General features: G+C 48.7%; 9 protein-coding genes across 9 annotated transcripts; 5 read left to right on the top strand and 4 right to left on the bottom strand.

The window, feature by feature from the left end:
• Positions 1-898: 898 nt before the first annotated feature.
• On the top strand, positions 899-5,981 carry N7520_008168 (mitotic regulator LTE1; the record flags this gene model as incomplete). Its single annotated transcript, XM_057142102.1, has 3 exons — positions 899-1,293; positions 1,431-5,686; positions 5,734-5,981. 3 exons carry the CDS (start codon positions 899-901, stop codon positions 5,979-5,981), a joined length of 4,899 nt encoding a protein of 1,632 aa, XP_056996108.1.
• Positions 5,982-6,532: 551 nt separating this feature from the next.
• Positions 6,533-9,158, top strand: N7520_008167 (uncharacterized protein; the record flags this gene model as incomplete). The annotated part of the gene is made up of 2 exons (XM_057142101.1): positions 6,533-6,713; positions 6,847-9,158. The coding sequence occupies 2 exons, from the start codon at positions 6,533-6,535 to the stop codon at positions 9,156-9,158; spliced, it is 2,493 nt and encodes an 830-aa protein (XP_056996107.1).
• Positions 9,159-9,751: 593 nt separating this feature from the next.
• N7520_008166 (uncharacterized protein) lies at positions 9,752-11,074 on the bottom strand (the record flags this gene model as incomplete). Its single annotated transcript, XM_057142100.1, has 1 exon — positions 9,752-11,074. One exon carries the CDS (start codon positions 11,072-11,074, stop codon positions 9,752-9,754), a length of 1,323 nt encoding a protein of 440 aa, XP_056996106.1.
• Positions 11,075-12,075: 1,001 nt separating this feature from the next.
• On the bottom strand, positions 12,076-12,669 carry N7520_008165 (GNAT family N-acetyltransferase; the record flags this gene model as incomplete). Its single annotated transcript, XM_057142099.1, has 1 exon — positions 12,076-12,669. The coding sequence occupies one exon, from the start codon at positions 12,667-12,669 to the stop codon at positions 12,076-12,078; it is 594 nt and encodes a 197-aa protein (XP_056996105.1).
• A 1,214-nt stretch (positions 12,670-13,883) lies between these two features.
• On the top strand, positions 13,884-14,498 carry N7520_008164 (uncharacterized protein; the record flags this gene model as incomplete). Its single annotated transcript, XM_057142098.1, has 1 exon — positions 13,884-14,498. One exon carries the CDS (start codon positions 13,884-13,886, stop codon positions 14,496-14,498), a length of 615 nt encoding a protein of 204 aa, XP_056996104.1.
• A 2,365-nt stretch (positions 14,499-16,863) lies between these two features.
• On the top strand, positions 16,864-17,596 carry N7520_008163 (uncharacterized protein; the record flags this gene model as incomplete). The annotated part of the gene is made up of 2 exons (XM_057142097.1): positions 16,864-17,216; positions 17,323-17,596. 2 exons carry the CDS (start codon positions 16,864-16,866, stop codon positions 17,594-17,596), a joined length of 627 nt encoding a protein of 208 aa, XP_056996103.1.
• A 2,160-nt stretch (positions 17,597-19,756) lies between these two features.
• N7520_008162 (uncharacterized protein) lies at positions 19,757-20,115 on the bottom strand (the record flags this gene model as incomplete). The annotated part of the gene is made up of 2 exons (XM_057142096.1): positions 19,757-19,931; positions 19,988-20,115. 2 exons carry the CDS (start codon positions 20,113-20,115, stop codon positions 19,757-19,759), a joined length of 303 nt encoding a protein of 100 aa, XP_056996102.1.
• A 2,454-nt stretch (positions 20,116-22,569) lies between these two features.
• N7520_008161 (uncharacterized protein) lies at positions 22,570-22,835 on the top strand (the record flags this gene model as incomplete). Its single annotated transcript, XM_057142095.1, is given in 2 exon segments — positions 22,570-22,644; positions 22,659-22,835. 2 exon segments carry the CDS (start codon positions 22,570-22,572, stop codon positions 22,833-22,835), a joined length of 252 nt encoding a protein of 83 aa, XP_056996101.1.
• An 811-nt stretch (positions 22,836-23,646) lies between these two features.
• N7520_008160 (putative TBC domain protein) lies at positions 23,647-26,185 on the bottom strand (the record flags this gene model as incomplete). Its single annotated transcript, XM_057142094.1, has 2 exons — positions 23,647-24,039; positions 24,089-26,185. The coding sequence occupies 2 exons, from the start codon at positions 26,183-26,185 to the stop codon at positions 23,647-23,649; spliced, it is 2,490 nt and encodes an 829-aa protein (XP_056996100.1).
• Between the last annotated feature and the right edge of the window lie 22 nt (positions 26,186-26,207).

The raw sequence follows: 26,207 nt of genomic DNA, 5'->3' as shown, positions 1-26,207 counted from the left end.
CATTCCAAGGGATTTATGGATTTCGGTGACCGAAATTGTAACACACCAATCAAGATCGAAACCTATGAGACATAAGCTCTACAAACATCAAAAACTCTGGTTTCTGTTCATCTCATGCATGAAAATACGAAGACGATTTCCTTGAGCTTGTGCATGTACATCCATGATGCTTTTCTGCATCCATTGCATCCACCCCCTCATCGCCGATCCCCGTTTAAACTAGTTATTTCCGTAAAGCAAAAAAAAAAGCCCGGAGTCTACAGATCGGGATAGATCCAAGTATAATACGGAGCAACGACCGGGGTATTTATCAAATTTAATTGAAGATCATGTGAGCTTGGTTTAGTACTGTATAATGTACGGAGTACCGAGTATAGATTAGCTCATTTCATGTTGACCAAAATGAGAAGTGGAAATTGCAGCTGACAGCAAAGTGGGAATCAGTGGGACCCCTTGAGATGCAGTGAGAGCTCTCAAACTTGGTCCCAAGGGCGCGTCACTGCCGAGGTGGAGCATGGGATAAACGGGAGAAACAGCCACTCAGCGGGCGAAACGGGGATTCGCCCCAATTGTAGTTTGCTTCACCGGATGTATCAATTTGAGAACAAGTAGGGAGTAGATAGGTATGATTAGACAAAGTAACAGTACTCCGTACTAACTACGGTACAGTACTTTAGTTACCTAGTGTCTGTACTGTAGTTAAGTGGCTTGAGCCTTTTCTGGTTCCGCCGTCGGGATCGATTCCCCATGCTCCACTTGGGAAAAAAACAATCCCTTTTCCTTCACAGAGCTGCTATATCTCTGCTACATGCATTCACATACTATTTACTGCCTGTGAGCAAAATTATACGACCGCGTCGCGGTTCGTGGAGCTGTCAACGAAGCTCCCACGATCGCCATGGAACCTTTCCCTTCCACCCTCGACCGGCCCGCACATTCCAAGGATCTATCTGGACCCTCCGTGCAAATCAATGAACTGCCTAAACTCGAGCGAACGCGCAGTGGTGCCTCCCCGAAGACTACCAACCTCCGTCGCGCCAACACGGTGGCACAAGGGACCCTGATTAAGAAGAACCTGGAACGCAAGGCGAACCGCGACAGGACCGCGACGACTGGGACTACGGGGGTGGGAGGATCGGGACTACGGGCCAAAGACAGTACTGAATTATTACGAGCGACGCCATTGCAACGATCCCAGACACACCGGGCTCAATTAGAGGCGCGTCCGGCCGGACGCAAAGCAGGTCATTTTACGGTTGGAAGTGTTGGACAGAATGGCAAGATCTTTCTCAGGTACGATCGGAGCTGCATTGCTGCATTGCTGCATCTGCTACGTTGCAATACTGAATATCTAATCTCTAATCTCTGCATCCCCCAATTCGCGTCACACATAACCTGCAGCGAGCTGACAATTCGCCATTATTCACTAGGCCGATTGCGAATCCACCGCAGAAAGATCCCCATAGAGTGCCCTTTTCATCGATTGATCAAGTGACGACCGATCGCCTCCAGCCGCAGTATGCCTACCCCCGAGATGACCCGTCTCGATGGTCGAGCTCCCAGCTCTCCGAGCTACGTCCGCGCGAAACACGAGAGGAGGGATCCGAGGTCCCAGAAACGCGCCCAGAATCCGCTAATCGGCTCCGCCAGCGTGCGAACTCGTTCTCCACCTTATCCGATACTCACTCCGTGTCTGGCGCGGGTAAACGTGGAGAGCTGCGCATCGTCATCGATCGATCGGAGGACCGGCCTAAGACCGCGAATGAAAAGTCGCCTGACATGGCGTTGGATGTCCCCATTCCTCATTACCGACTCTCGGCACGGTTCAATAATGACGGTAGTGCGGCCCTGCATAGTTCCGTCTACACACGGACGTCAATGTCCGATAATTTTCGAAACTCCACCTTGCTAGGGGGCATGATTGATCCCATGCCTCCGCGCTATCCGAGTCTCTATAGCAGAGATTCTTTCCCGCGTAACCGTGCTTCTTTTGCGGTGTCCATGTTCTCCGGAGCGGCTGCTATAGATCTCAGTCGGGCTTCGCCAGCACCGAGGAACTCGATGGTGTATGAGTTGAAGGGACCGGTTGAGCCCTCGATATATGAAAGGCTGGTATCAGACATGGATGGTGAAACAGTTGTGCGGTACATTCCCGGCACCAAGGATATCAGCGCGGCCACACCCGCTCGCATTGTGGCTCAGATCTCTTCTGAGTCGTTTATGGACTACGAGCTGGTGTCGGACTTTTTCCTCACTTTTCGTTGCTACTTATCTCCGAATCACCTGCTTGCTCTGTTGCTTGCGCGCCTGCAATGGGCTATAAACCGTCTTCAGGAAGATGGGCGAATCATTCGCATTCGCACCTTTGCGGCTCTTCGACACTGGATCTTGAATTATTTTGTTGATGATTTTGTGACGAATCATGAACTCCGGACCCACTTTTGCGAGACTATCAACAAGCTCTATCAGGAGGTAAAGTCTCGACGAAATGGCGGCACAAGCGACTTGAAAATCCTTATCGATTTGAAACGTTGTTGGAATGGCAAGTGTTCAGTCTATTGGACCGCATCGGATTTCGCTCGCGCTTATAATGACCCCGATAGCTCGATTCTACCGGGAAACGTGCAAATGGAGCTTCCGAGTGAAGAAAATGTTCAACAGACTGTTCCGCTTCCTGGCATGGCCGTTCAGATAGAAACAAGTTCACGGAAAAGCTTTCCCGTCTCTACTCAGCATGATCGAAATGACTCGGCTGCGACGGCACACAGTATACCCTTTTCAACAAAGAGCGACCAGAGTATGCTGGCACTCTCCTGCTCACTGCCTCCCAGGTCTCCGCGACGGCTGTCCGGTCCTTATTCAAGAAGCAAAGCACCGCGTCCCGTTCCATTGCCCCTCACTAAGTCGGCTTCTCCTCACGAAGGTCATCCTTCATCGCCGATGCTTTCGCGGTATCCATTTTCCCATGGTCATAAGAGAAGCGGCAGCTTTTCCGATTCCGTGCGAGATCCTATGTCCGGCGTAGAGCTTGGCTCGAACGCACCACAGGAGATAATGGACCCGGTCAGCTTCATTCGAGGTGTTCTGTACCCCCCTGCAGAGTCTTACATGACGATGATGGCCCCGGACTCCCCTCCTTTAGCTTTGCCGTCTTCATCTTCCAACACGGACCGCCGGAGTACACCAGATGGGGGTTCTAAACCAGCTCAATCAAACTCGGGGGTCAAGACCATCATTGGCTCAATCAGGCGGGCTTTGCATACTAGGAATGGTGGTCAGAGTGTTTCTGCTCGCATCGCAAATGCCTCAGAGACCCGTACCATGCCATACCGTGGGAAAATCTCCGCAATGCCCCATCACATTGCCCTCGGATCTGACTACTACCGCGAAAGGAAGATAGCGACTGCCCCCAAGCCCCCTGCGCGGATTGATGTGCTCTGTGAACAAGCTTTGAGGCAATATCAAGATGCCATGGATCCCAAGCAGGATACCCAGCTGCAGCCCAATGCGCCTGACGTACAGACCACCTGGCAAAATTCTCCTCCTGCAACCCCGGAGGCCAATATTCGGACTCCAAAGGACAGCTCGAAAATCAAAAGTGGGCTTACTACGGGTAGTGGGTCGATCGTCATCGTTGATGATACTGGATTCGAATTCCCTCCTTCTATGTCTGGGGCTTTAGAACGTCTACCTAATCGTGCTATGGGTGATCCCTCGCGCTTAGATACTGGTGATACGCTTGCGTCCACCAAATCATACTTGTCAACAGGCCAAAGTGAACACACCGTTCCTATCTATTTCAATGGTGAAATTTCGGATCTTTCGCAAAAGCCGCACCCGTATAGCATTGCTTCAACTCGGAGGTCGTTCTCAAATGAGCGCCAGACTGCTCCTAACAAAAGAGCCTCGCTTTCCCTCCGACTACGGAAATATGCATCCTTCCAAAGCGGAATCTCGAGGCAGCGGACATCAATGGGGAGCGATACAGGCAAGTCTTTTACGGGGAATCTTGCACAGGAGACAGATAAGCCTGGACGTGGCCTTCGTAGAAGACCTGGTGGAAACTTGCGGCAAATGCAATATGTGGATGACATGGAACCCGGCTCAGGTCGTGGAAGTGTCGTGTCCACTCGCTCATATGACGACTCGCTAGCAGAGACGACGACCACCACCTCTGATCGCGCCTCAAGGCCTCCGACTACCTTGATCCCGCCCAACCCGCAGCACTCCTTGATTCAGGCTCGATCGAACCAGAATATGAAACGTTCATTTGAAGCAGCTATCGCCCGTTTTGCGCAGATTCCAGATGACGATGATGGAGGTATCGAGTCGACTCTGTTGAAGCTGGAGGGCAAATGGCCTAGTTCACCACCAGCTGATCAGGATATTGGATTTGAGCGCGTCATTCAGCCTCGGGAACATGTGGTTGAAAAAAATAATGTTCCCTGGGATGTTATTTCCCGAAGACGGCAGACAGATAAATCAGGCTACTCTACCGTTGGAGGGCGACTGGCGCCACCCCGTCCGTATTCGGATTCTGTGGCGGAGTCCGAAGAGTCCTACAATTCGATTCCTCTTCTTGAACGTGGCTTGACTGATGAGTCGATGAAACGGCCGGCAGCAAATCGCGGCCAGATTATCGATGTGCAAGGGGCTCCTCTCAGTCTAATCTCCAGTCGGGATACTTCTGAATTAGCATCTTCGCACCCGTCAATCCAGATCGTCCATGATACGGATAGCATTCGCCGTATTCCTCGAGGCTCGACCCTGCCCCAGCCTGCTTCTGACGCGGGACAAGCCACCCCTAAGCGTTTGTCAGCCATGTCTGTTGATATGATTGACTCGCATGAGGCCATGGAGGGCCGCTTTTCTACTGATAATCGTAGTCTGGCTTCGTCGACTGTCGAAATCCCGCCTCACCCCCTGGCTCACCCCCCTTCTCCTCCGATGACAATTCAACATCCAAGCTCTTTCATCCACTGTGTCTCGCCTATGGAGAATGTAATATTTCAGGCTCAGCCACCTACACCTGATACTTCTCCCCTGCGTCGGGGCACGGAGACAGCCGATTCACAGAACGCAAAGCCAAGAGAAGTTCCTCAATTCGCAACCGACGTTCTTTCCAACTCCGAGAAAGACCGTCAACTCATCAACAATGGCCCAGACCATGTTCCCTTTATCCTCGCATGTGAGTCTCAAGTGCTAGCGCAGCAACTGACATTGGTCGAAATGGCTGCGCTGAGCGAGATTGATTGGCGAGATTTGGTTGAGATGAGATGGAGCAGCAGCTCCCAATGCATTGCTAGCTGGGTTCAATTCCTCACCGCCGAGGAACGCAAGGGTATCGACCTCGTTGTCGGTCGCTTCAACCTCATGGTGAAATGGGTTGTCTCCGAGATTGTCCTAACTCGCGACATCCACGAGCGAGCTCGCACAATCATCAAGTTTATTCACACGGCTGCCCATGCGCGCCGCATTTGTAACTATGCGACTATGTTGCAGATCGCCATTGCCTTGTCCTCGTCGGACTGTTCTCGGTTACAGAATACGTGGCAATTAGTTCCTTTGGAGGATAAGCGGTTGTTCAAGGATATGGAGTGCTTGATTCAACCTGTTCGCAACTTCAATGATCTCCGTGTTGAGATGGAGACTGCCAACCTGCAGGAAGGCTGTATTCCTTTCATCGGTAAGTTGAATCCTTGTTTTCGATGGTATATCGCTAACTTGATTCAGGCCTTTATGTACATGACCTTACTTATAATGCTCAAAAGCCAGCCCAGATCCCTCGAGCCGAGGGAGGCCTGCTGGTTAACTTTGAACGATACCGCACTGCTGCTCGTATTGTCAAGAGCCTGCTCCGACTGATCGACGCCAGCACCAAGTACCGCTTTCAGCCTGTCCAGGGTATTATCGAACGGTGTCTCTGGATTGCTGCTCTCACTGAAGATGAGATTCAATCTCGGAGCAAACAGCTCGAATGATCTCACCGATTCTATTATGATGTTCTTTTCTTTTCTTTTCTTTTCTTCCATACCCCTGCAGAGCTTTTGGCCATTTGATGCTATATATCACTGTATCTATATTTGCATTTTCCTTCTCACCTTCGTTCATGTTTGTTTGGTATTTGCGTTTGGAGCGAGCATTTGCATCATTGACTTGGAGATATCACGGACGGAATGGATGGCATTCATACATATTTCTTTCGCTTTTACCTTTTCTTTGTTTCATAAATAACAGAAATATTCGAACTTAATAGACAAATCTACCTTGGCATTCAATCCTACAAATGCGAGTATATGGAGTTGGTGAGGTCGTTGCATAAGTGGATTCACACGTCATAATCAAAAAACAGTTGTGTTGGATCTACTCACGGAACACCATTTTCAGCCCGAACCCCCATTTCCCTTCCTCGACCCCAATTCCAAAGGGCTTCACCCGAGTTTCTCTTTCCTTTCCTACATTCTTCCGCAACAAAGGGGCTCAATCAAACTCTTCCCGTATTTAATGTCCCGCCCCGTGTTTCCCCGCCACGATGGACACGACCGAGCCGCGGCGCGGGGCTTCAGAGGAACTGGACACCGAGACTGAGTCCCATAGCCCCGTGTCCCTGGAAAAACCCAAACAACTCCCGGACGACCTTCCCAAATCACTAGACGATCGCCGCTCGGTTCCGGTTTATCAACAGGAGACGGAGATGTACGATGCGTGGCAGGGTAAGCAACTCTCACGAGAACCTCAGGTGGTCCGAGCTCTGGTGCCTGGATATGATGCATCTACCCACCAAGCCGTAGCACGGGGCCGATTGAGATCAAAATCGGACTACGCTAATATACCGTGTCTGCGCAGGACAATCTCAATTCCTTACTACACCCGTCGCTGCGAAACCGCTCACCTTCAGCTTAGCTTTGGACGACCACACGCACGATCTGGAAACGGATCTTCGCGCTCAATATGGACGTGATCTGGAAGACAGTGACGCCCGGCTTATGGAGATGCTTGCGGCGCAAGCGGCGCACCGCGAAGTGGATTCCCTCGGCGCGGACGAAGAAAGCATAGCGGAGGACGAAAAGTTGACAACGGCCGAGAAGAAGGATATCCTACAGAAAAGTCTCAATATGGCAGCGAGCAACGGAGATGTAGAGCGAGTGAGAAAGTTATTGTCTGGCGCGGCGAAGAATTTCGTGGACGTTAATATGAAGGACGAGGAGGGGACAGTGCCGCTGATATACGCGAGTTGTTTCGGTCATCAGGATGTTGTCTCAGCGCTTCTTGATGCGGGTGCTTTTGTGGATCAACAGGATCGGAATCAGTGGAGCGCATTGATGTGGGCTATGACGAATCGGCATAAGACTATCGCAAAGATTTTGCTGGATCATAACGCTTCCCCCGATATCAAGTCTTCTTCTGGTGGGACGGCGTTTGACTTTGCGCAGCCTGGGAGTGAGATTTCGGAGTATCTCCATGAGAATGGGTATAGCTTTGGACCGGGTGCGATTGAGCATGATTTTTATGATGCTGGGTTGGCACATGGGCGGTTTGAGGAAGAGCTTGCGGAGAATGAGATGAAGAGGCGGATGATGATGGAAGAGAGCGCGATCAATTTGGAGGTAGATTTGTCGAGCCTTGGGCTGGATGAGAAGTTCGATCCTTCGGATGAAGATGATCTTGAAGAAGAGCAGCAGGAATTTGTCTGGGACAGGTGTCTCAATGACCAGATGTTTGTCTTTCAGGATCATGAGCTGGAGCGCATATTGGATATCATCATCACCAACATGACTCCTCAACGGTCTCCGTCTCAAAAACCTGTGCCGGCGAACCTCCTCTTTCTCAGTGCACGTTATGCACACTACCATGCTAGTCCAGAACTGCTGGCAGAGCTCCTCACCTCGGCAACGGAGAAGATCAACGACGTGGTTGAGCGCCATCAGTGGGACATGACTATGCAAGCATTCTGGCTGTCTAACGCGACGCTTTTGCTGCATTATCTGAAGAAAGATTCCGGGCTACTGGAGTCTACTGTGGAGTTTCAGCTCCACCTAGCAGAGTTGATCAACGAAATCTTCGTCCTGATCATTCGTGACGCTGAGCGGCGAATGAACAAAGTCCTAGATGAGGCCATGCTGGACCATGAGACCATCCCAGGACTGGAAGACGTTGCCTTTCAAAATGAGTGGAAGCTTTTCCGCAAGAAGAAGTCTGAGGCCCCTGAACCTGCGGACAAGCGATTCCGCCCACCATCGCCGCGGCGACGAGCCCAGATCTCTCCGCGAAACGTCACATCCCTACTCTCATCCACCCTCTTCGTGCTGGATCTCTACGATGTCCACTCTGTGATCACCACCCAGATCATCTCTCAACTCCTCTACTGGCTTGGTGCCGAGATCTTCAACAGAATCATGAGTACGCGACGCTACCTAGCCCGGACAAAAGCAATGCAAATCCGCATGAACGTTTCCGCCCTGGAAGACTGGGCACGTACCAACAATCGACAACCCGAACATTACGAAAACGGATCCATGACATGCACCGGAGAGACCACCGTCGACGCCGCTCGCAGACATCTAGCGCCCGTCATCCAACTTCTACAATGGCTTCAATGCTTCTCCTCTCTTGGAGACGATCACGAATCCCTAGTGTCAACCCTCCTCCAACTCCAACAGCTCTTCCCAATCCAGCTCCTCCACGCCGTCAAATCATATCGGCCCGAAGTAGGCGAAAAAGGCCTAACGAAACAAGCCATGAAGTTCCTTCTGGACATGCAACGTGATCCGGAAATCCTATTCAGAGAACAACAAAAAATCCAATCCGAAAAGGAGAAAGAGAAAGCAAAAGCAAATATCTCCCCAGACACAGATCGACCCAAAACACCAACAAAAGACTCAGACCAACAAATATCAACACCAAACCCGACCCCCTCATCCCCGACTTCATCGCGCCCCTCAAGCATGGTATCGGCTGCTCGAAATGACGACCGCCCTAATTCAAATAGTGTGATTCTGGATCCTACACTCTTTCTTCCATTTTCTTTGCCGACGAGTACGGATATGTTGATTAGTTATGGTGCCGGGTTGGGAGGAACGAATCGTGAACGAGCGAGGAAGTATATTCCTACCGTACCGCCTGAGGTATTAAGTCGATTTGATCGTGGCGATGTATAGTCGGTACGACTCTCCATTATTCTATTCTGAACGATGCACATTTGTGGATCGGCGTCTTTATCTTGATCTCGGGCTGTTATTCGTGATGGTGGCAAGGCGATACCCTTTTCACTTTTCATGTTAACGATGTGTGCTGGATTGGTTGGTTGCATGAATTGTCACGAGTGTATATATTTCTAGCAGTGAAGAAGTTTATTGCAGGTCTTTGATTACTCCTCAGTGTAGGCACTGCATACCTACTCCTCGTACAGCTGGGGTGAAGACATCAGAAATAGATATGAAATTGAGATGGGATCCGGATTTTGCAAATGTAGTTTGGATCAATGAATATCTTCTATTTTGCAGCGACACCAGGACTTTGAGATTAGTGGATAAAGAATACATAGATCAATGTTGTCCTGCGTGTGGTGCCGAGGTTTAATCACTAAGCAGAAAGAGCTGAAGCAAAATGATAACAATTGCCTCCTTTTTTACATGGAACGGTTGCCCTTGGACAGAAGGCCCAGATGCAGAAATACTTAGTCCGTGACAAGGGGTATCTTATGAAGACAAGTGAGAATCTATAGCCAATGGTAAGAAATGACAGGGATGGGCTAGGGTAGGCTTTTAGTCGTTCCGTCTGACTTGCTGCCGGTGTTTGCGTCTTGAGAGGGCTCCGACAGAGTCTCCGCATCCAACATTTCAACCTGTTGGGATGGATTCGACTGGGATTCTCTTTCGCGAGAGGGTTGTCGATCAAAATTCCAGGTGGCTCCTCTGCGAGTCCTGGGGCTGATTTGTTCCGAAGCGCGACGATGGCTAGGGTCATCAGTGGCGTTAGGAAGTCCACTCTCTTGCTTCTCACCAACTGAGATATGTTTGCCAGATCGAGTACCTTGTGAAACTGATTCGGCTATACGAGTAGATGGGGCAGCGAGCTGAGTGTGGGCTGTCTGTGATTTTCTCTTGCGACCTGGTGAACTTTGAGCATAATCAAGCCGAGGTTGAAATGCTGAATCGGATGGCGTGCTTGGCTCTGTTCCCTGACCTTTGCTGGATGCTTGAGACTGGGTCAGTGACCCTGGAGGGACCCAATGGTGGAAAGAAATAGGTGAATGTTGAGGTGGCCTGAAGAAAGTGGGAACGCTTTGAGATGGGTGTGGAGCGATATGTCCACCGGCAAGATTGGGCGGGATTCGAGGCGTCGTATCGAAAGGGAGTGGTTGAGCAGGCAAGGGAGCTGGAACTGGGGTAGCCATGCCCGAAGATATAGCAGTACTATCGCCTATTGACAGACCACTCACAGCTGAGGAATGAGGGTTTATATTAGGGATCAGAAGATTAGGAATATCCCGTGGGGACTCCGCGGGAGTTGACTGTGATAGAACCATCGATGGATGCTGAGAAGTGGATGCTGAGGCGGGGAATGATTGCTGAGACCGTGTAGGAGCTGAGAAACCACGAGCTGCTTGTGCGTGTGACGTGTACTGGTGAACTGTCTCGGTCCAGTGGGAACTTCCACCACCTATGCCCGCGAAGATCAATGGAATCATATGAGGGGGTACACCTGCACGCAACGACTCTAACAGAATCATCTGTTCAACCCTGCGCTGCTCCAATTTCAACGTCTCCTGTCGAGTCTTCTCTTCCTCCTGGGCACGACGATCCTCCTCAGCTTTGGCCCGCAACCATTGCTGCATGGGCTCAGGACCCTGCCATTGCCCAGGCGGCGGGGGCAACGAACTGGGCATTACTGGCGGCAAGCGATTCAAGGTAGACGGTGGAGGAAGTTCTCTGGAAGACTCCATGGGAACAGAAGCAGGTTCAGAGGGGGAGTCAGACCCCGACGAAGACCGCGGGGTAGGGTTCGAACTCAGCACGATCGAGCAATCATTGGAGTGTATCGCGTCGATCTGCGAATTGAGAGTAAGCGACATATTTTCAAATAACGTAGTAAAGCATGGTCAAGTGTTCGAAAGCAAAAGTGAAAGACGCTAAATTGTAGAGAAGGAAAGAGACAGGGCGAAGGCACTCCCGAATAGGAAGGCATGGCAGAGCTTCATACAAGATCATTTCACTCACCAATCAATCCACGCAGTTCAGATGACTCAGCCAGGCCCCAGGGGCCCTGGCTATACGTAATAGAAGGCGAAGCAATTTGGTTGCGAATTGATTTCAAGGGCAAGACAGATCCTCAAGGCGATAAAAACTCGATATCACGGAGAACGGAAAGAAAGAAAGAAAGGACCAACAGAAAAGAGATGAAATGAAATAACATGGGGGCCTACATTAGCCCAGGATAGATCAAAGAAGACGACAGATGGGGCAGTGGACCACGCACGGTGCACAAATGAGGTGAATCTACATCATCGGTAGCCTCACGGGAATCGCCTGTCCGCGGGCAAATCAAAGATCTAGCGCCAATGACAATCTCCAGCGGCGTAAATGAGTGGATTCATTCGGCAATTCCGCGCAAGCGCCTGGTCCACTTACTCGTGCCGATCTCTCCGCCCCAACATGATCTCGGGGTTTGCAGGGATTCCAAGATTGTAGGCTGATTGGGGAAGGCTGATTGAGAGATTCATCGGCAACAAGCACATCCATGTCTAGCTCATGCTGGTTAGTCCAAGAATAGGGAATTGAGCGCAGGGGTCAGATAGTCAATCATCCAATGAGATGCAGGCATTGAGGATATGTCCCAACACTCATCTCAGCTCAACTCTTGCATCACCCAAGACTTATAGATCGAAAGATGGAACCAAACTTTTCAGATCAATAAGAAGGTCAAGGGGAACCTTATCGAGGAATCCACTAACTGGAAGAGGAAACAGATCTATATTCAATGATTCGCCTTAAAAGCTCTAGAGTAAGTGGGCCAAACCTCATATGGAGATTAAATCAATTCAAACCGAATATCTTCAAATTCTTAGTCAGCGGACTAGGCAAGATTCTCCTTCTTTGCCTTCCACTCATGCGCCAAAATACCCATATGAATACAATCCCACCACCTCCCATCCCTCCACAAACACTCCCTTCTACGTCCCTCCTTAACAAAGCCAAGTTTTTCATACGTCCTCTGTGCCCTCTCATTCCACTCATAGACCGTCAGCTCCACGCGATGTAGGCCCGCCGTCAAAAACGACCAATCCAACATCCAAGATATCGCCTCAGACCCATACCCTTTATCCTGATACTGGTCCGCAATTGCAATCCCGAACTCGTATGTGCGATTATGCATGAGATGAATCGGTTGCTTCTTCAACCAGATCATACCGATTGTCTCGGGCTCCTGAGCGGGGTCATCTGGGATGATGCAGATCATGACTCCCATGAACATTTTAGTTTCGGCATCCGCTCGCATCTCCTTCTTCACCTTGGTACTGAGTGGATGTAACAGGGCGGGTGAGGCCATGAACCCGATTGAGGGGTCGGAGTAGAGTGCATGGAAGAATGCATCGTCTGTTGCATTTTCTTCTGGTGCGCGGTAGATGAGACGCGCAGAGCGATAGGGTTCTAGTGGAGAGGGATACATGTGGACTCTGGAGGGCTCAACCAGGTTGAAACAATATTTAAGTGCTGTGGATAAGCAAAGGCTTGTCTCGGGGGGCTTCAGGCAGATAAGATTGTTTACATTATCTTGGAGCTGAGTCATCAGTGAGTCATCAAATGTGGACTAACTTAAGTCAACATAAGGTGAACGGTCTTCCGACGGGGTTCTAATATATTGTGGATGAATAGGGGTATTTGATCGTGATTTCCGGGAGTCAATCTAGATTAGTACCAGACTTTAGAACGTAGTATTGGTACCTGGGCGGGTACATAGCCCAAGGTTTAGCCGAGTCAGAGCCTCATCTCCTGCACATGTGTCTAACATCCCGAACCCCCGAACTCAACCATTTCTCGCCCGGTGTAACATTCTTTCCCAGCCCACTTCGTTACATCGATTATATCCCAGGTTGCCGTGCCGAGCAAATTGGCAGCCAAGTGGCGTCTGACTCATTCCGTGCGTTTACTCGTGATTATCTCCAATGATATGATTCTCCCCCGCAAAATGTCTCAGAATCATCACCTTATACGAGATGCTGAGCCTACATTTCAGGGTCCTGCCGACATACACGTTTCCGAGTCGATGCGGGGCACTAATCCGCCCTAAATCTTGGCATGGGAAGAAAATCTCAGCCGAGCACCGGCACCCCCAACCAGCCAATTGTATCCTATAACTAGTCTCGCTTCCGACTTACCTGGGCGCATGGAAATCTGGGCATGCACCATTAGGTTATGAAAAGTTGTCCGAGCACGATGTTATGGAGTTTGTCTTTTCTAAATTTACCAGGGAACTGCGCGGATCTTGCCCGAATGTTACGAGACGAGCCGAACCTCCATTTTAGTGGATTTTCATACATTGTAGTTCCAGGGGCTGTACACACTAAGACCAACTAGCCTGATGATATCTACCAATCAGTCCATAATGCGTTTCTTAGCGCCTTGGCTAGCGAGGAAGTGACCAAATTAGGTTACTTGGGCGCGGCCAGGGTCCGATTGTCTGCACGATAATTTCCACACGAGGCTGACTGGTTGACTAGTCACAGCGCCGCCTAAAAGACTTTGAGGCTTGAAAAAAAGGGTTTAAATAGAATGGGCTCCCTATTCTGCTGGGTTTAATATTTGTCTCCCGGTTCACTATCAACCCTTCATCTCCATACTCAATAATCAATACCCTTACCAAAAAAAAAGATTTCCTACACCATGCGCGCCTCTTGGCTCATCGCTTCTACTCTCGCGGCCTTTGCCGCCGCCGATGCTAGCTCAACCGTCGTCAGCTACTTCGCCGCCTCAATCACCGCCGATGTCGACATCTCCAAGTACACCAGCATCGCAGCTTCAGTCTACGCCATCGACCGCACCGCTACAACATACGACGTCCGCTGCCAAAGCGGCGTAGCCAAGTCGCTCTGCGCAATCGACAGCCAGACTCCCTGGAGACTCATCCAGGGTCCGGAGACATATAGCTTCTCGGCCTTCGAGAAGATCAACACTGACGGCGGTGTTGCCGATGTTCTCGCCACCGTTGCGTGCTCATTCACCCACACCTCGCAATCTGTCTCTTGCGATCAGAGCATCTCCTTCGATGTCTCGTATAATGGTGTCTCTACTGCTTATAGCACCCATGTACCTAGCACGACTATTGACGCGGATTCAGTTAGCTATGCTCCCCTTACCGTTACTGCTGGTCTGCAGGCTTTCAGTGCTGGTGCTACTGCTACTGCGGCTGTGACTGTTCACTCAGATGCTGCACAGCCTATGATTACTGCTGCGCCTTTGGCTATGGCTTTTGCTGCTGCCGCTGCTGCTTTGTTCTAGTGGGCTTGTGTGCTTTTCTCCAATTTAATACCCTGCACGTCTGACTTGATGTATACATGTATGTTCTTGATAAATGATGGATCTAATGTATGTACTGAGCGTCGCATCTGCGTCTAATATATGATTCTTACGATCTTCTAGCCGAAATCTTCGTGTGTCACCTGGGTGGTGTATGTCCTTACGGATATGTGTGCCACGATCTATAATCTTGTCCGAAATCCCTGAAATAAGCTCTTCCGACGTCCAACCATATTGTATCCACCCCTTCGTCTTGTCACCTCAAGCTTTTGGTAATCCGATCACTTTCTGCAACTGTGTCAATATTCTCAGCAATATCATCTCCTTGGTTGGTAGGTGTTCTATCTGCTGACCAAAATGGAGGAATTCTCCAGTCCTGAGGATGTGTACCGGAATCGACCAACCACATAAATGTGGACCTGATCTGCTTCAGGGATAAGCCAAATTGGTATTCTTGTCGACAAATGCTTCCTTCATTCATGGAGATACTCTTGATGCGTGCTAAATGAACAGCATTGAATGGCGTGCTGTAAATAATTCAGCCTTGTGATGCTCCCAAAAAGAATACATATCTTATCTTGCACGTTCAGGTGACACGGGCAGAAAGCTGCAACAGGAGATTACACATTGTATACAGCATGCTTAGCTTATTTGACCACATGCGCAATAATAAGCTCACAAATTACATTTGGAGGCCAAACACACAAAAAGTAGTCAGTTCTTTCAAATGACTATGCACCACATCCAGAAGGTGACATTGCACGATGTCAAAGTGCGAGTCCTATCTCGGCAGCAGTCTCCGGCATTTCTATCAGCAAAGAACAGACATACGAATGGACAAGATACAAAAGATATTAAATCACCATGGTAAGAACAAACAGCAAGGGTGAGAAACCGTCATCCTTGAAAAGATACAGTTAACTTGGCACAGTTATAGTCTACCCCTCTATTACTTGGGTACACCGCAGACTTTTCGGACGTACGTTCGAAACCTCCACCAGACTTTTCTTCTCACCTTCTCCTTCCACTTCACTTTTTTCTCTTTCTTTTCTATTCCGCTATTTATGAATTTGGAGAGCCTTTTGACCATTTGACTAATCCGGTACGAAAGAAGTAGAATACTGGATAGGACTAATTTAACGTTTCGCACCGAACAGCAATAATTTACGCGATATACCTATTAAGAGCTAAAGATATACATAGCAGTCGCGGCCGCCTCCTGCCATGCCCTAGGCCCGCACCTTTCCACCAACAATCCTCCCCTCGAGCTTTTATCTACGTATAAAAAAGAATCTCTCCACTTGCAGCTATTTTAACAAGACCTTTCTATTCTTCTTCTTTTTCTCTTTCAACCTTTGTCGCACTCAACCATGTTTCATTCTACAGCAATTGACTTCCATGTTTACACAGAGAAACTATTTCAAGCCCCACCGCTAAGACGATACTGAACCCGCTTAGGCTGAATTGAGCTAGACTAAAGATCACCCAGCGCGCCTGAACGGTATCTGATAAGACAATACGTCCGAGGCCACACTTGGGCTAAATACGTGAAGTCGTCTAGGCCTTGTTCTAAAGATAGATAAGAGCAACTGACATGTTTTAACGCCCGAAGTGACCGATAGGGAGCCTGAGAATGGACTCTCCGCCTAAGTTGAGACCTTCCATCTATATGTACCACATGGCATATTGGCTATGGCATCTTCATCTATATCGTTTGGTGACGAGAACCGGGGTAACCAGGTGGGAATCAATAACGGATCGATCTATCTGTCCCCAGATAGGGCAGGAGATGTTGAAAATGTCGGGTTGAATCTGATTTAATCTGCGGTCCCATATTGCTGAATTTAGAAATGCATCATGAGCCTCATATGGTGGTGGAAGGTCATGTTCCATGGCCATTCTGAAAGGATACTGTGTCTGCAGCTTCTTATCGGGCGTATCGTTTCTTTCGCTCCGCACATCTATTCGGGAAGTGTCGAAATTTCCGAAGTGAGCGTACTTATTGTAAATTGAAATGAATGGCGGCCAGGGAAGCGAAGCGCGAGGAAGTTTCGAAGTCTGAGACTTGGAGGAGACCCCAGGAGCGGTATCGGATTACTCAGCTTGGCTGACAGGGAAATCCCCACTGAAGCAAACAGCGCCGTGAGCAACTTCAGGTGCTTCCACTAAGTAAGACTAAGGTAGGAAAGAACTGTTTAGGGAACTCTGTCTAATTCCGGGCTCTAGTTAGTTATCGCCAGAACCTGACTAAGCTGGGTGGTCCGAGAGTGTCTCCTGACGAAGCCTTTCACAACTCACAGAAATATTATCATCCAGGCGAAATCACAATATTGTCTCGAAGTCAAATATGGAGTCTATTCTGCAACCGTTACTCGGTGAGCGCAGCTCCGGATTTATTCGCCGGCGACCCTTTTCTCTGCCTGAGCAGGAGCCCCTCATTGCGAGGTGGAGAAGGTCCGCGCGCGACTTTCTAACTTCGCGATGGGGCCATTACCTTGTCCTTCTGCTGATCACCATCGATGTCTGCTGTGGTTTCTCGGAATTTCTCATCCAGTTGCATATCTGCGAGTTGAAGCAGAATGGTCATCGCGTTGAGCGAGAATGGGGAGTCACTGAGCAGGCCCTGGGCGTCACCGGTCTCGTGATTTCATGTCTCTTCATGGTGGAGTTGATAGTGGCGGTTCTTAGCTTTGGAATAGGGTGAGTCTGTTTTGGCAGCATTGGACCTTGCTTTGGGTTATGACCCGGTCATCTCGATCTTCCCTGAAGCTCGGCACGCTGTGAGTACTCTGACAATATGAACTAGTTATTTTTCGAACTGGTTCCACATCTTTGATTCACTGGTGATTGTTGTCGCCTTTGTCATCGAAATTGCACTCCATGGAATGGAAGAGGAACTGGGTTCTCTTGTTGTTGTTTTGCGTCTCTGGCGGGTGTTCCAGATCATCGAGGAGTTGAGGTCTGCCAGTGAAGACACGATGGAAGAATATGAAGATGAGTTAGGAAGACTTCGGCAAGAGAATGCGGGTCTCAGGCAGAGACTGAACTTGAATCTAAGGGGAAATGAAGGCATGGAGTGAATGGACCCCCTCATGGGAATCGATAACCTAATGTCTACAAGACTGTATAGCTGGAGCTGGCGTCCTGATGTTCTGTGCAAAGGACTCGTCTACTTGACGCGCCGGACTGGGTGTGGATTATTTGGCTACTCGTATTTCTACTCATAAGTCGGGTGACTGCTAACCCATGTATGTGTTCCGTTCACCTGATGACCTGATGGGCTACATACTTCGTTCGGGGAGTATAAGATCCCTAAGCCCTTCGTCGCTGCCTGCGATAAATCTATCTACACCGAAAATCCTGTTTACTACGAGGATCTTATACCGTATCCCGATAGGATTATTGTGCCTAAGAATCATGTTCTAGTATAGCAGGCCCCGGTACATGACCACTTGGCAAGTCTGCTACATATAACGATCGAGTCGGCTTCCAATGACTATGGATGGGCTGCGTTCTCCTATATTGGCGATCTCCTATACCAAGTAGGAGACTAACTAGGAGATATAGTAGGAGGTATGGTTTAACATCTAATTAGGCGCGCGCTTCTTGCGCGGCGGAAAGCCTCTAGTATCAATTTACTTGAATAGGGTCATCTACTTTACCATCAGCCGAAGATCTCCGCCGGGGTCTACTTCGCAGCTTAAGACCCTCAAGTCGACAAAGTGTACGCGTGGTACCTCCACGGCCCTGATCAAACCGTAAGAGGGTGACCTTTCTACGAAAGACATTAGCAACAAATAAGCAATCAGCAACAGGAGTTCTCCAAGTCTTAATGATCATCTTCGTCATGTTTTAACAAACGCGCCATGGACCTGTAACCCTTGGTACAATTAAGGTGACGACAAAGGAATTTGACATCTAGTAGACGTCGGTCGCTAATATGTCGCAAGATCTCCCGTTTCTCGTTGAACGGAGGGTGATCGCACCCTCGCCATTGGCACCGCAGCTGTTTTTTCTTGCGGGTGTCAATTATTTCTCTACGGTGGTATGGCGTGGCTGTGTGCTGTATATTTATTAATATTGCCGATTGAGAAGAAAATTGGGTTGGTCACAATACATCTACCACTTTGCTCTGCTCTGTCGTTGGTGTGTAGTTATTGTCCTTGCCCTAGCTCTCGATCACCTGTTGTCCTGATGGCCGGGGTACCAAGATGGGGAACTGGCGCATATCGAGGACCGATGTTATCAGGGTTGGTATAAGGTGACGAATAGTATGTGCCATATATCCGTAGATAACGGGTAGGGAGCTGACCATTCTTTATCGAGGCCGTACGCTTGGGGGCTACCAGCGATAGGGGATTCATCAAGGTGGCTGCGGGTATGAACGGGGTTTTGGTTGCTGGGTATCTCTTGTTCCGATGACTGCAGCGGTGTTTCATCAACAGGATGGGTTGACGATGGATTTTTGACCGGTAGTAGTGGATGATGGATATATTGTGGGGTCCTAAAGATGATGAGTGGTGAAAACGAGACAAAACGACTGTGGTAAGTAAGACACCTTGGGTGATTTTAAATGTTGTGCTAAATTCAAAAGGAAGGTGCGTGTGAGAGGGGAGCGATATCTAGAAGGAAGAAAAGTATCTGATTTGTGACCCCCGATTAGGAATCGGATATATACCCAAATTACGACGTAGTGACCACCAAGATACACGCAATTCTAGCCTCACTCTCCTTCATACCGATATTCGTGAAAGGTTTCATTTCATTCTATAAGTAGGTAAGGCAAGCGGTAGGTAGTAGTATGTGAGTACGTTCGATATACTTATTTAGTATATCGTGGTTACATGGGTAGGTACTAGAGTAGATACTGGGGTAGGTACATTTGAAGCTACCTGGGTAGGCTATAGGGAACTTGATTTAGTTATTTAACTTGAAGCCATGGGTATATATAAGTATGTTCCTGATCGGGCTAGACAGGGTGAAAAAGAGTAACAAGGGGGTACGTGGAGCAACTCCCGCTGTTTTGGGGATCTGTCCACTTGGCCGGTACTCGCCTCCGCATACGTGCAATCGACGACAGCAATGAATAATGCAACAAACGATCCTCTTGCACAAATGACCAACACTATGCTCAAGCATTAATCAGGTATTTAATGGACTTGGTTCATCACAAGTAGCACTTGAGTATGAAATATTTCTACATGATATTCGATATTCAAGTATCTGAAAATCAACGCTCTCTATTTGATATCTCCTTTCTTTGACTTTCGATACACCTGAGTAGCCTGCAAAACCGCAACAGTGAGCGCAGAGTAAATAAACATTGGGCAAGTTTGACTATCTATATCCGCTTCAAAGTGTTTATCATAAAAGATCCCACATAACGAGATGAAGATAAAAAACTCTTTCATGGCACTAGATAGAGTTAGTTATGTTATAGACAAAGTTAACAGAGCACTCGAGGCGCATACTTTATAACGTTATCGACCAATAGACTACCATCACCATTGGGGAGACTAGGGCGATTGTTCATTTCCGATAGGATTTCGGCTGGTTCTGCAGGGGAGTCGAAGACAGAGCACGGCGGTTTTGAGTTCATGTTGGATGCTCAAAGATTGCACGGTGAATTAGAAAAAAAAAATTCAGTATTGGAAGGAAAGTCAAAGGACTTTTGTATGAGATAGTAGAACAAGAGTCATGTGTAGAAAAGCCAAGACAGCATGTCGAGTAAGAAATATTAATTTGGAAGGACAGAATGGCCAGGAGTAAGAGGTCGCTCTATCCATGAAATTTATCCAGTTTAGACGCAGCTTTACGCTCTAGGCCAAAATTTGACTAGTTGATTAACTAGTCTGAAACATTTTCCGACTTCAGATAGCTGGACCAGGACTGCCGACAATTGAGCACCTTGCGAATCCTTCACCATGTACTTTGCAGACGGTGTTCTTGGTGTAGAGACATGACTCGATGCCCATCAAGTCTAAACGGCTCGCAAACAAGACGAACTCCAGATTGAAACTCGTGATTTACAATGAATTTGGAATCCAGCGAGTTAAGCAAGCGAATTCTTTGTGGGCCCAATTTACGGCTCCAAGTTCCAAGTCGGGTTTGCTTACGTAGTTATCCGCAGCACTGGAGGATGCTAGCATACAACTCCACATTTTCTAGCTGCATATCAGTAGCAGGTTTCCCACTCGAGGCTCCACTCCAGTTCCCTTTTGACTTGTCATGATAAATATAGAGGAAATGAAACGCATGATTATTGACAGTGGATCTTAACCTAAGAAGACGAGCTACATCTTACGTAGCAGGAAAAGGAAAAGCAAAGATAAATACACAACCTTGCATTGCAGAGAATCATGCCACGTACAGAGGGGAAAGAGTAGGAAAAAAAAGATGGAAGATATATTTTCATGATGCATCTGCCACATGTGCATCGGGCTGAATTTGAACATCTCGAGTGGGTCTCAAGTCTCACTAATACCGTATGGATCAGTTCGTGTGTCACTCCGTAGTTCCTACATAAGCAAGCCAGATTAGGTCAAGCTTCTGCCAAGAACGCCACGCAACTTGATTAGCCAAAGATTTGGTACCTGAACTAAAACATGTGAACAGAGCCCAAAAATAACAACTGGATTTTGTAATCCGAGATAAACCGAGATCCAACCTCCAGATTCTCTTGCTTGAGAACTCGTCAAGCTTGATAGGCGCCAACTCATATCTCTACCCAAGAACCACCCGCCGAGTCTATCCAGATAGGATACATGGTAAAAAACTAGCAGGCGCTAAATCGCTGGCCTGTTCGGATCCGAGCTTTCCGGGTGGGGCATACTCTGTATTTTGGTCCCCGATAGTTCTTTAGTTCTGCTAAATCGGCTGGAACCAAGGAGTGCATGCCCCTCTGCGTACTGAAGCTACCTAGTCTGCTTGCCAGTGTGCTGGTCCGGTAACAGTTATACTAGGAGTTGACGTATCAGACCGTCTACGGTCAGCCTACACACAGGTACATAGACAAGGTGTAGGTCAAGCCACCGATAGGGGCAGGAATCTGCTCAGAATAGAATACTGGCACATAAAAATATATCGAGTCCCGGCGGTAACCTATTTCTGACTAGTCGATGAGCTAGTCAAAACGTGGGACCGGCGTAAAGTCAGGTCTGTTTCAGAGTATGTCGTATAGATAGAGCGAGCTTTTGCCCTCTCAAAATAATCCTCTCCCCTTTCCACTTATCCTACCTTACGGATGGACATTTGGACTCTTCTCGACGATATTTCTTGGCTCTTCCAAATCAATTCCGGTTCCTGTTTCATCAAGTTTTCTTCCTACTATACTGCATATTTTTCTCAAGTCTACTGAGCAGCTTTTGATCGCCCAGCATGGACTCAAATCAACCATCTTCTATTGCCAAAATACCTGCAGAATTGGCTAACATCCAATCAGAGATGAATGATTGCGATAGTCCTCCCAGAACTGAGATGCTCCTCAAAGATAGCAAAATGTATGTAATTCAATTTACCGATTTGCCTTACAATACTAAGCCTTTGCCAGGGCTATCTTTATCACTCTTATAATTTTTTTTTCTTTTATACCTACCTGCCGTCAATTTTGTGAAGAAGAAATATGTCGTGAAATTCGCTCTTATATTACCGAGTTCTTTTGGCTCCTTGGTATTGTTTCTCAGGGTATTCGGGTATACCGCAGTCTACTTTTCTTACGCAAATAAAATATAACAAATTTTGCTTTCATATGTGAGTGCAAAGAGGCTGTCAAACTTTGTTAGGCAATTTACAACCTGTCAACCCAAGTGGTGGTAAGTGAAGCACTCGGTCGCTTCCTACTGATAATGGGAAAATCTTCTTTGAGGATGCCCTTGAAGCAATAGCTATGAATATGACGCTGTTGTGAATGACCCTTTGCGAATATCACTCTCTCAAGCGTCGGGACCAAGGCAGGAAAAAAAAGATAAACCAGCCTTGAAGTATCGATACCTCTTAAAGGATTTGAGGAAAGGTGATCAGGCTGCTGGGGATTATTCGATACGGGGATTCGAAAATGGCACTGGGCAGCGACAAGTTCCAATCTCTAGAGGTGGCAACTCCACTGCTTCCTATCAAAAGCGTTCAAGCGGTAAATGTGTCAAGTTTGCTTTCGATGTTGGCTCCACTAGGGTTGCCTTGGCGAAGCATGCAGCAGGTACCGCTGGAGCCATTGCAGATACGTGGCTGGAATATGCGAAGAAGGGCTACACGAACATGTATGGATTTATCGAAAAAGCCGACATTGCCGCTCTGTACTTTTGCACCATTATAGAGATCTGATACGAACTATGAAAATGTGAATAGTTGCGGCGCTTTGTACGAGCACATTGGAGAATACTTGAGGTCTGATTGATCCTTTTGGGGGGCTTGTATACTTCTATGTATAGCATTTAACAAAGAGGAGAATGAATTGGTCCGAATATCATGGTATTTACATAACATGTTCGTCGAGGGTAGAGGATTTTACTTTTCGATTTACTAGATTTTGTCGACAGCTGATCTGCCGTCCAGGGGTCAGAGGTCCCAAGGGGATCTCGACTATCCAAAGGATCTGTCACATGACCTGGGTGTCAGGTCAAGGGCTCGACGGCAGCAGAGTTCAAAGCAAGAAATAACTATAAAAATGTGGCATTCTTTCCCGTAGTAGACGCGTTCCAGTAGCCAACGACCGCCATAAACAAGTCAGCCAATTATGATTACAAGAAAGTAGACAAGGTTTGACGAGGTCACAAAAGAAGAAGTTCAAGGAGAATGTAGGGAGCATAAGAATAGGTATCGTCTAGAGAGCCAATAGCAGTGGACGTCGTAAGAAAAAAAGGACTGGACAGGGAGAAAAGGAGAACAACTAGAGAGCGTGAGTTTAGACATTGATCAGGTGCAAGGGATAATAATGTGTATGGGAATATTAGGGTACTCCACTGATCAGTCCAATGATCCATATCGTGGCAAGACAAAAGGTGTTGGGTATAATGGTATTAGACATCAACAGGGACTCGGGATTGTGACCCGACCATTAGGGTATAAAGGTAGCTGTCAAGACAGTGATTAGGGGGCGTGGGTACTGGAGACAAAAAATGAAAAACCCAGTGAATTAATGGGTTTTCTTGCGTCGGTGGACCTTATATTCGGCCTTGGCGACACGCATAAACAATTCGATGTCTTTGATGGGGACCCAGCTGGTAAGAACCTTCATCGTGTTTTCAAAATCGGATTCCAAAATGATATCGCGCATTCCGTCGATCAAGGCTGCGGATGTAGCATGGAGCACATCGAGACCTTGTCCAAAGGTTCCAAGGCGTGGTGGTGGTGCCTTTGATCCTTTTCCAGATGACGTGGCTGGTCGCGGAGGAACGGGTTCTTCAGCGTCTCCAAGCAGCATAAAAACATCCCAGACTCGAAGTTGGGCGGGGAATGGAATAGAATAATTAAAGAGCGTTAGGTACCACCGGGTGCCGTAGGCTGTTGGCGGGACTCCGACTTCGTTCTGGGATACGTCAGTATATTGTTTCAAGGTAAGATTCGGTATATCTTACTAGTTGTGTGGCTACTTCACCACCAGCTAGCCATTCGCGTTCAAAGTCGTCCAAAGCCTCCATTAGTCCCGCGAAGCCAGACTTATATAATTCTTCTAAACCGCGCAGATGCCAAAGGCGAGCCAGCATCACAAACGCATGCTCCTCGTCGTAGTATGCCAATAGTGTAGCCGCAATAGCTGCCATTCCTTGAACATAACCAGTATCAGGGTAATATAATGACATGGCATGAAGAACACGGAATAACAGTCGTTGTCCACCGCGATATCTCCGACGGAACATGATGTGGGCAGTGATTGTCCGCGGCACGTCAATGTCAATCTGCACATCATCAGGAGAGGAGACGTATTGACTTTCATGGAAAGCTTTCACAAGCTCCTCTTCAGAGGGGCTATTTTTATGTCGTCTGGCACTGGCCTCAAGGAATGAAGACCAGGCAGCTGCCCGCCATCGATCCGGAATCCCCTTCCAAGTCCGCTCAATGAGTTTCGGGCTATGTGTATCGAACTCAAATTTCATTCCACCGCCGTCACGACTCTTTTTGGTCTGTTTGGCCATCTTTGTCCACTTGTCTTCGCGCTGCCACTCCTTCTTCCGCATCGCACGTGCAGCTGGTGTGTCTTTCCCTTCACCGGGGTCATCGGCGGGGAGAGTGAGCATATAAGCCGCCTCGTCTGTGAACCTCCGATCCCTGTTGTGAGGGAGGCGATTAGTCGCGGAGCGTAAGCGGGATGTCGATCGCCGAACCGGCACGCTGGCGGTACTTGCAGATGACATTGGACGCGCGTTGGCAGAGCTTTGGGACAAGTTGCGAGTTGGAGACCGCCCACTGAATGAACGAGTACTGGCTCGAGCAGTCGGGGGACGAATGGAGAGTTTGCGACGAGGTGTCTCAGAGGCAAGCAAAAGACTGGTGGTGACTCGCTGGATAGGATGGGGCTCGTCGTCCTCTTGAGCATGAATAAATCCATATCTATCCACTTGTCCGGCGCCAATATTTTGCCAATACTCAATGCCACCTGCCAATTCTTGGGTCTCTCTCTTCATTCGCTTGCGCTCTACTTCGCCAGAAGCCCTGGCGGTCGAAGTTGGCGGGTTCTCGAGATTTGAAGGTGTCGAGGCCGTCTCGAGATCCGGTGTTGTTTCCTCCCAGAGAACGCCATTTTCCTCTGCCATTGCCTTTGCGACGTCCTTATCGGTCACGCTGTCATCGCCCTTCTCGTACATGAGTCGCACTCGTCGGGATAGCATATCCTCATCCGCGGAAATGGCCCTGGATTGGAGGCTCGTCTGCCTTGGACGAAGATGTCCTTCTTGTCTGAACGGCCGTGGTGTCGCCTCCGGTATATCGCCATTCGCACCATCGTACCCCGTCGAGGGACGGATTATACTCGGCGCTTTACTTGGTGGCTCCGAATCCGTTGGTATGGATTGCTGAAAAGACGCTGTATCCGACTGCGGTTCACAATTCTCAAGCTCTGAGATTAGCTCCGGTTGTTGATCTCGTGGTTTCAAAATCGGCCGCTTTGAACGGTCCCTGATCAGGCTGCCGCGGTTGGAGAACTTCATTGTCTGTCCCAATCCTTCCAGAGATGACGTGGGTATATCCAAGCTGATCCCATTGAACGCAGAGTCAATCTGGGGCACCGGCGGCAATTCCTCCGTGTTCATCTTCTCCTCCAAGTCACTCGATCGTTTCCTCAACCCACCCCACTTGCGCTCCGACCATCTTGACCCCGGACGAGATCCTGGTCGCGAAACAGGGCGAGAGTTATCATTAATGACGATGCTTGGGACACTGCGCAGCGAGGGCGCCCTACCAAGACGCTCGTCCATTGATCTTCTTGTAGGGCCTTCTAATGCTGGCGACAGCTGGTTTGGGTTTTGGAGGGATGCGCGCGCGGAGGAGGGACGGTGGGAGCCTTGCGGAGCATGGCTAGCGCTGAGGGAGCGGGCATTGTGATTCGGTGTATTGTGGAATGGCTGCGAAAAGGATCTTATGGAGACTGGTCGTTCGGCGACCGTTGTTTCATAGCGCGCAGCTTGCGTCGATCGCGACTCCGATCCAGGGGATAACGATGCAAGAACCTCCACCATTATCCCGGCATGACTCGCACAG

Source organism: Penicillium odoratum (genome assembly GCF_028828045.1).
Source record: "Penicillium odoratum strain IBT 22623 chromosome Unknown utg000005l_segment0_segment0, whole genome shotgun sequence".
In the NCBI taxonomy this organism is placed as follows: Eukaryota; Fungi; Ascomycota; class Eurotiomycetes; order Eurotiales; family Aspergillaceae; genus Penicillium; species Penicillium odoratum.
This window is presented reverse-complemented; position numbering and strand designations above follow the sequence as displayed.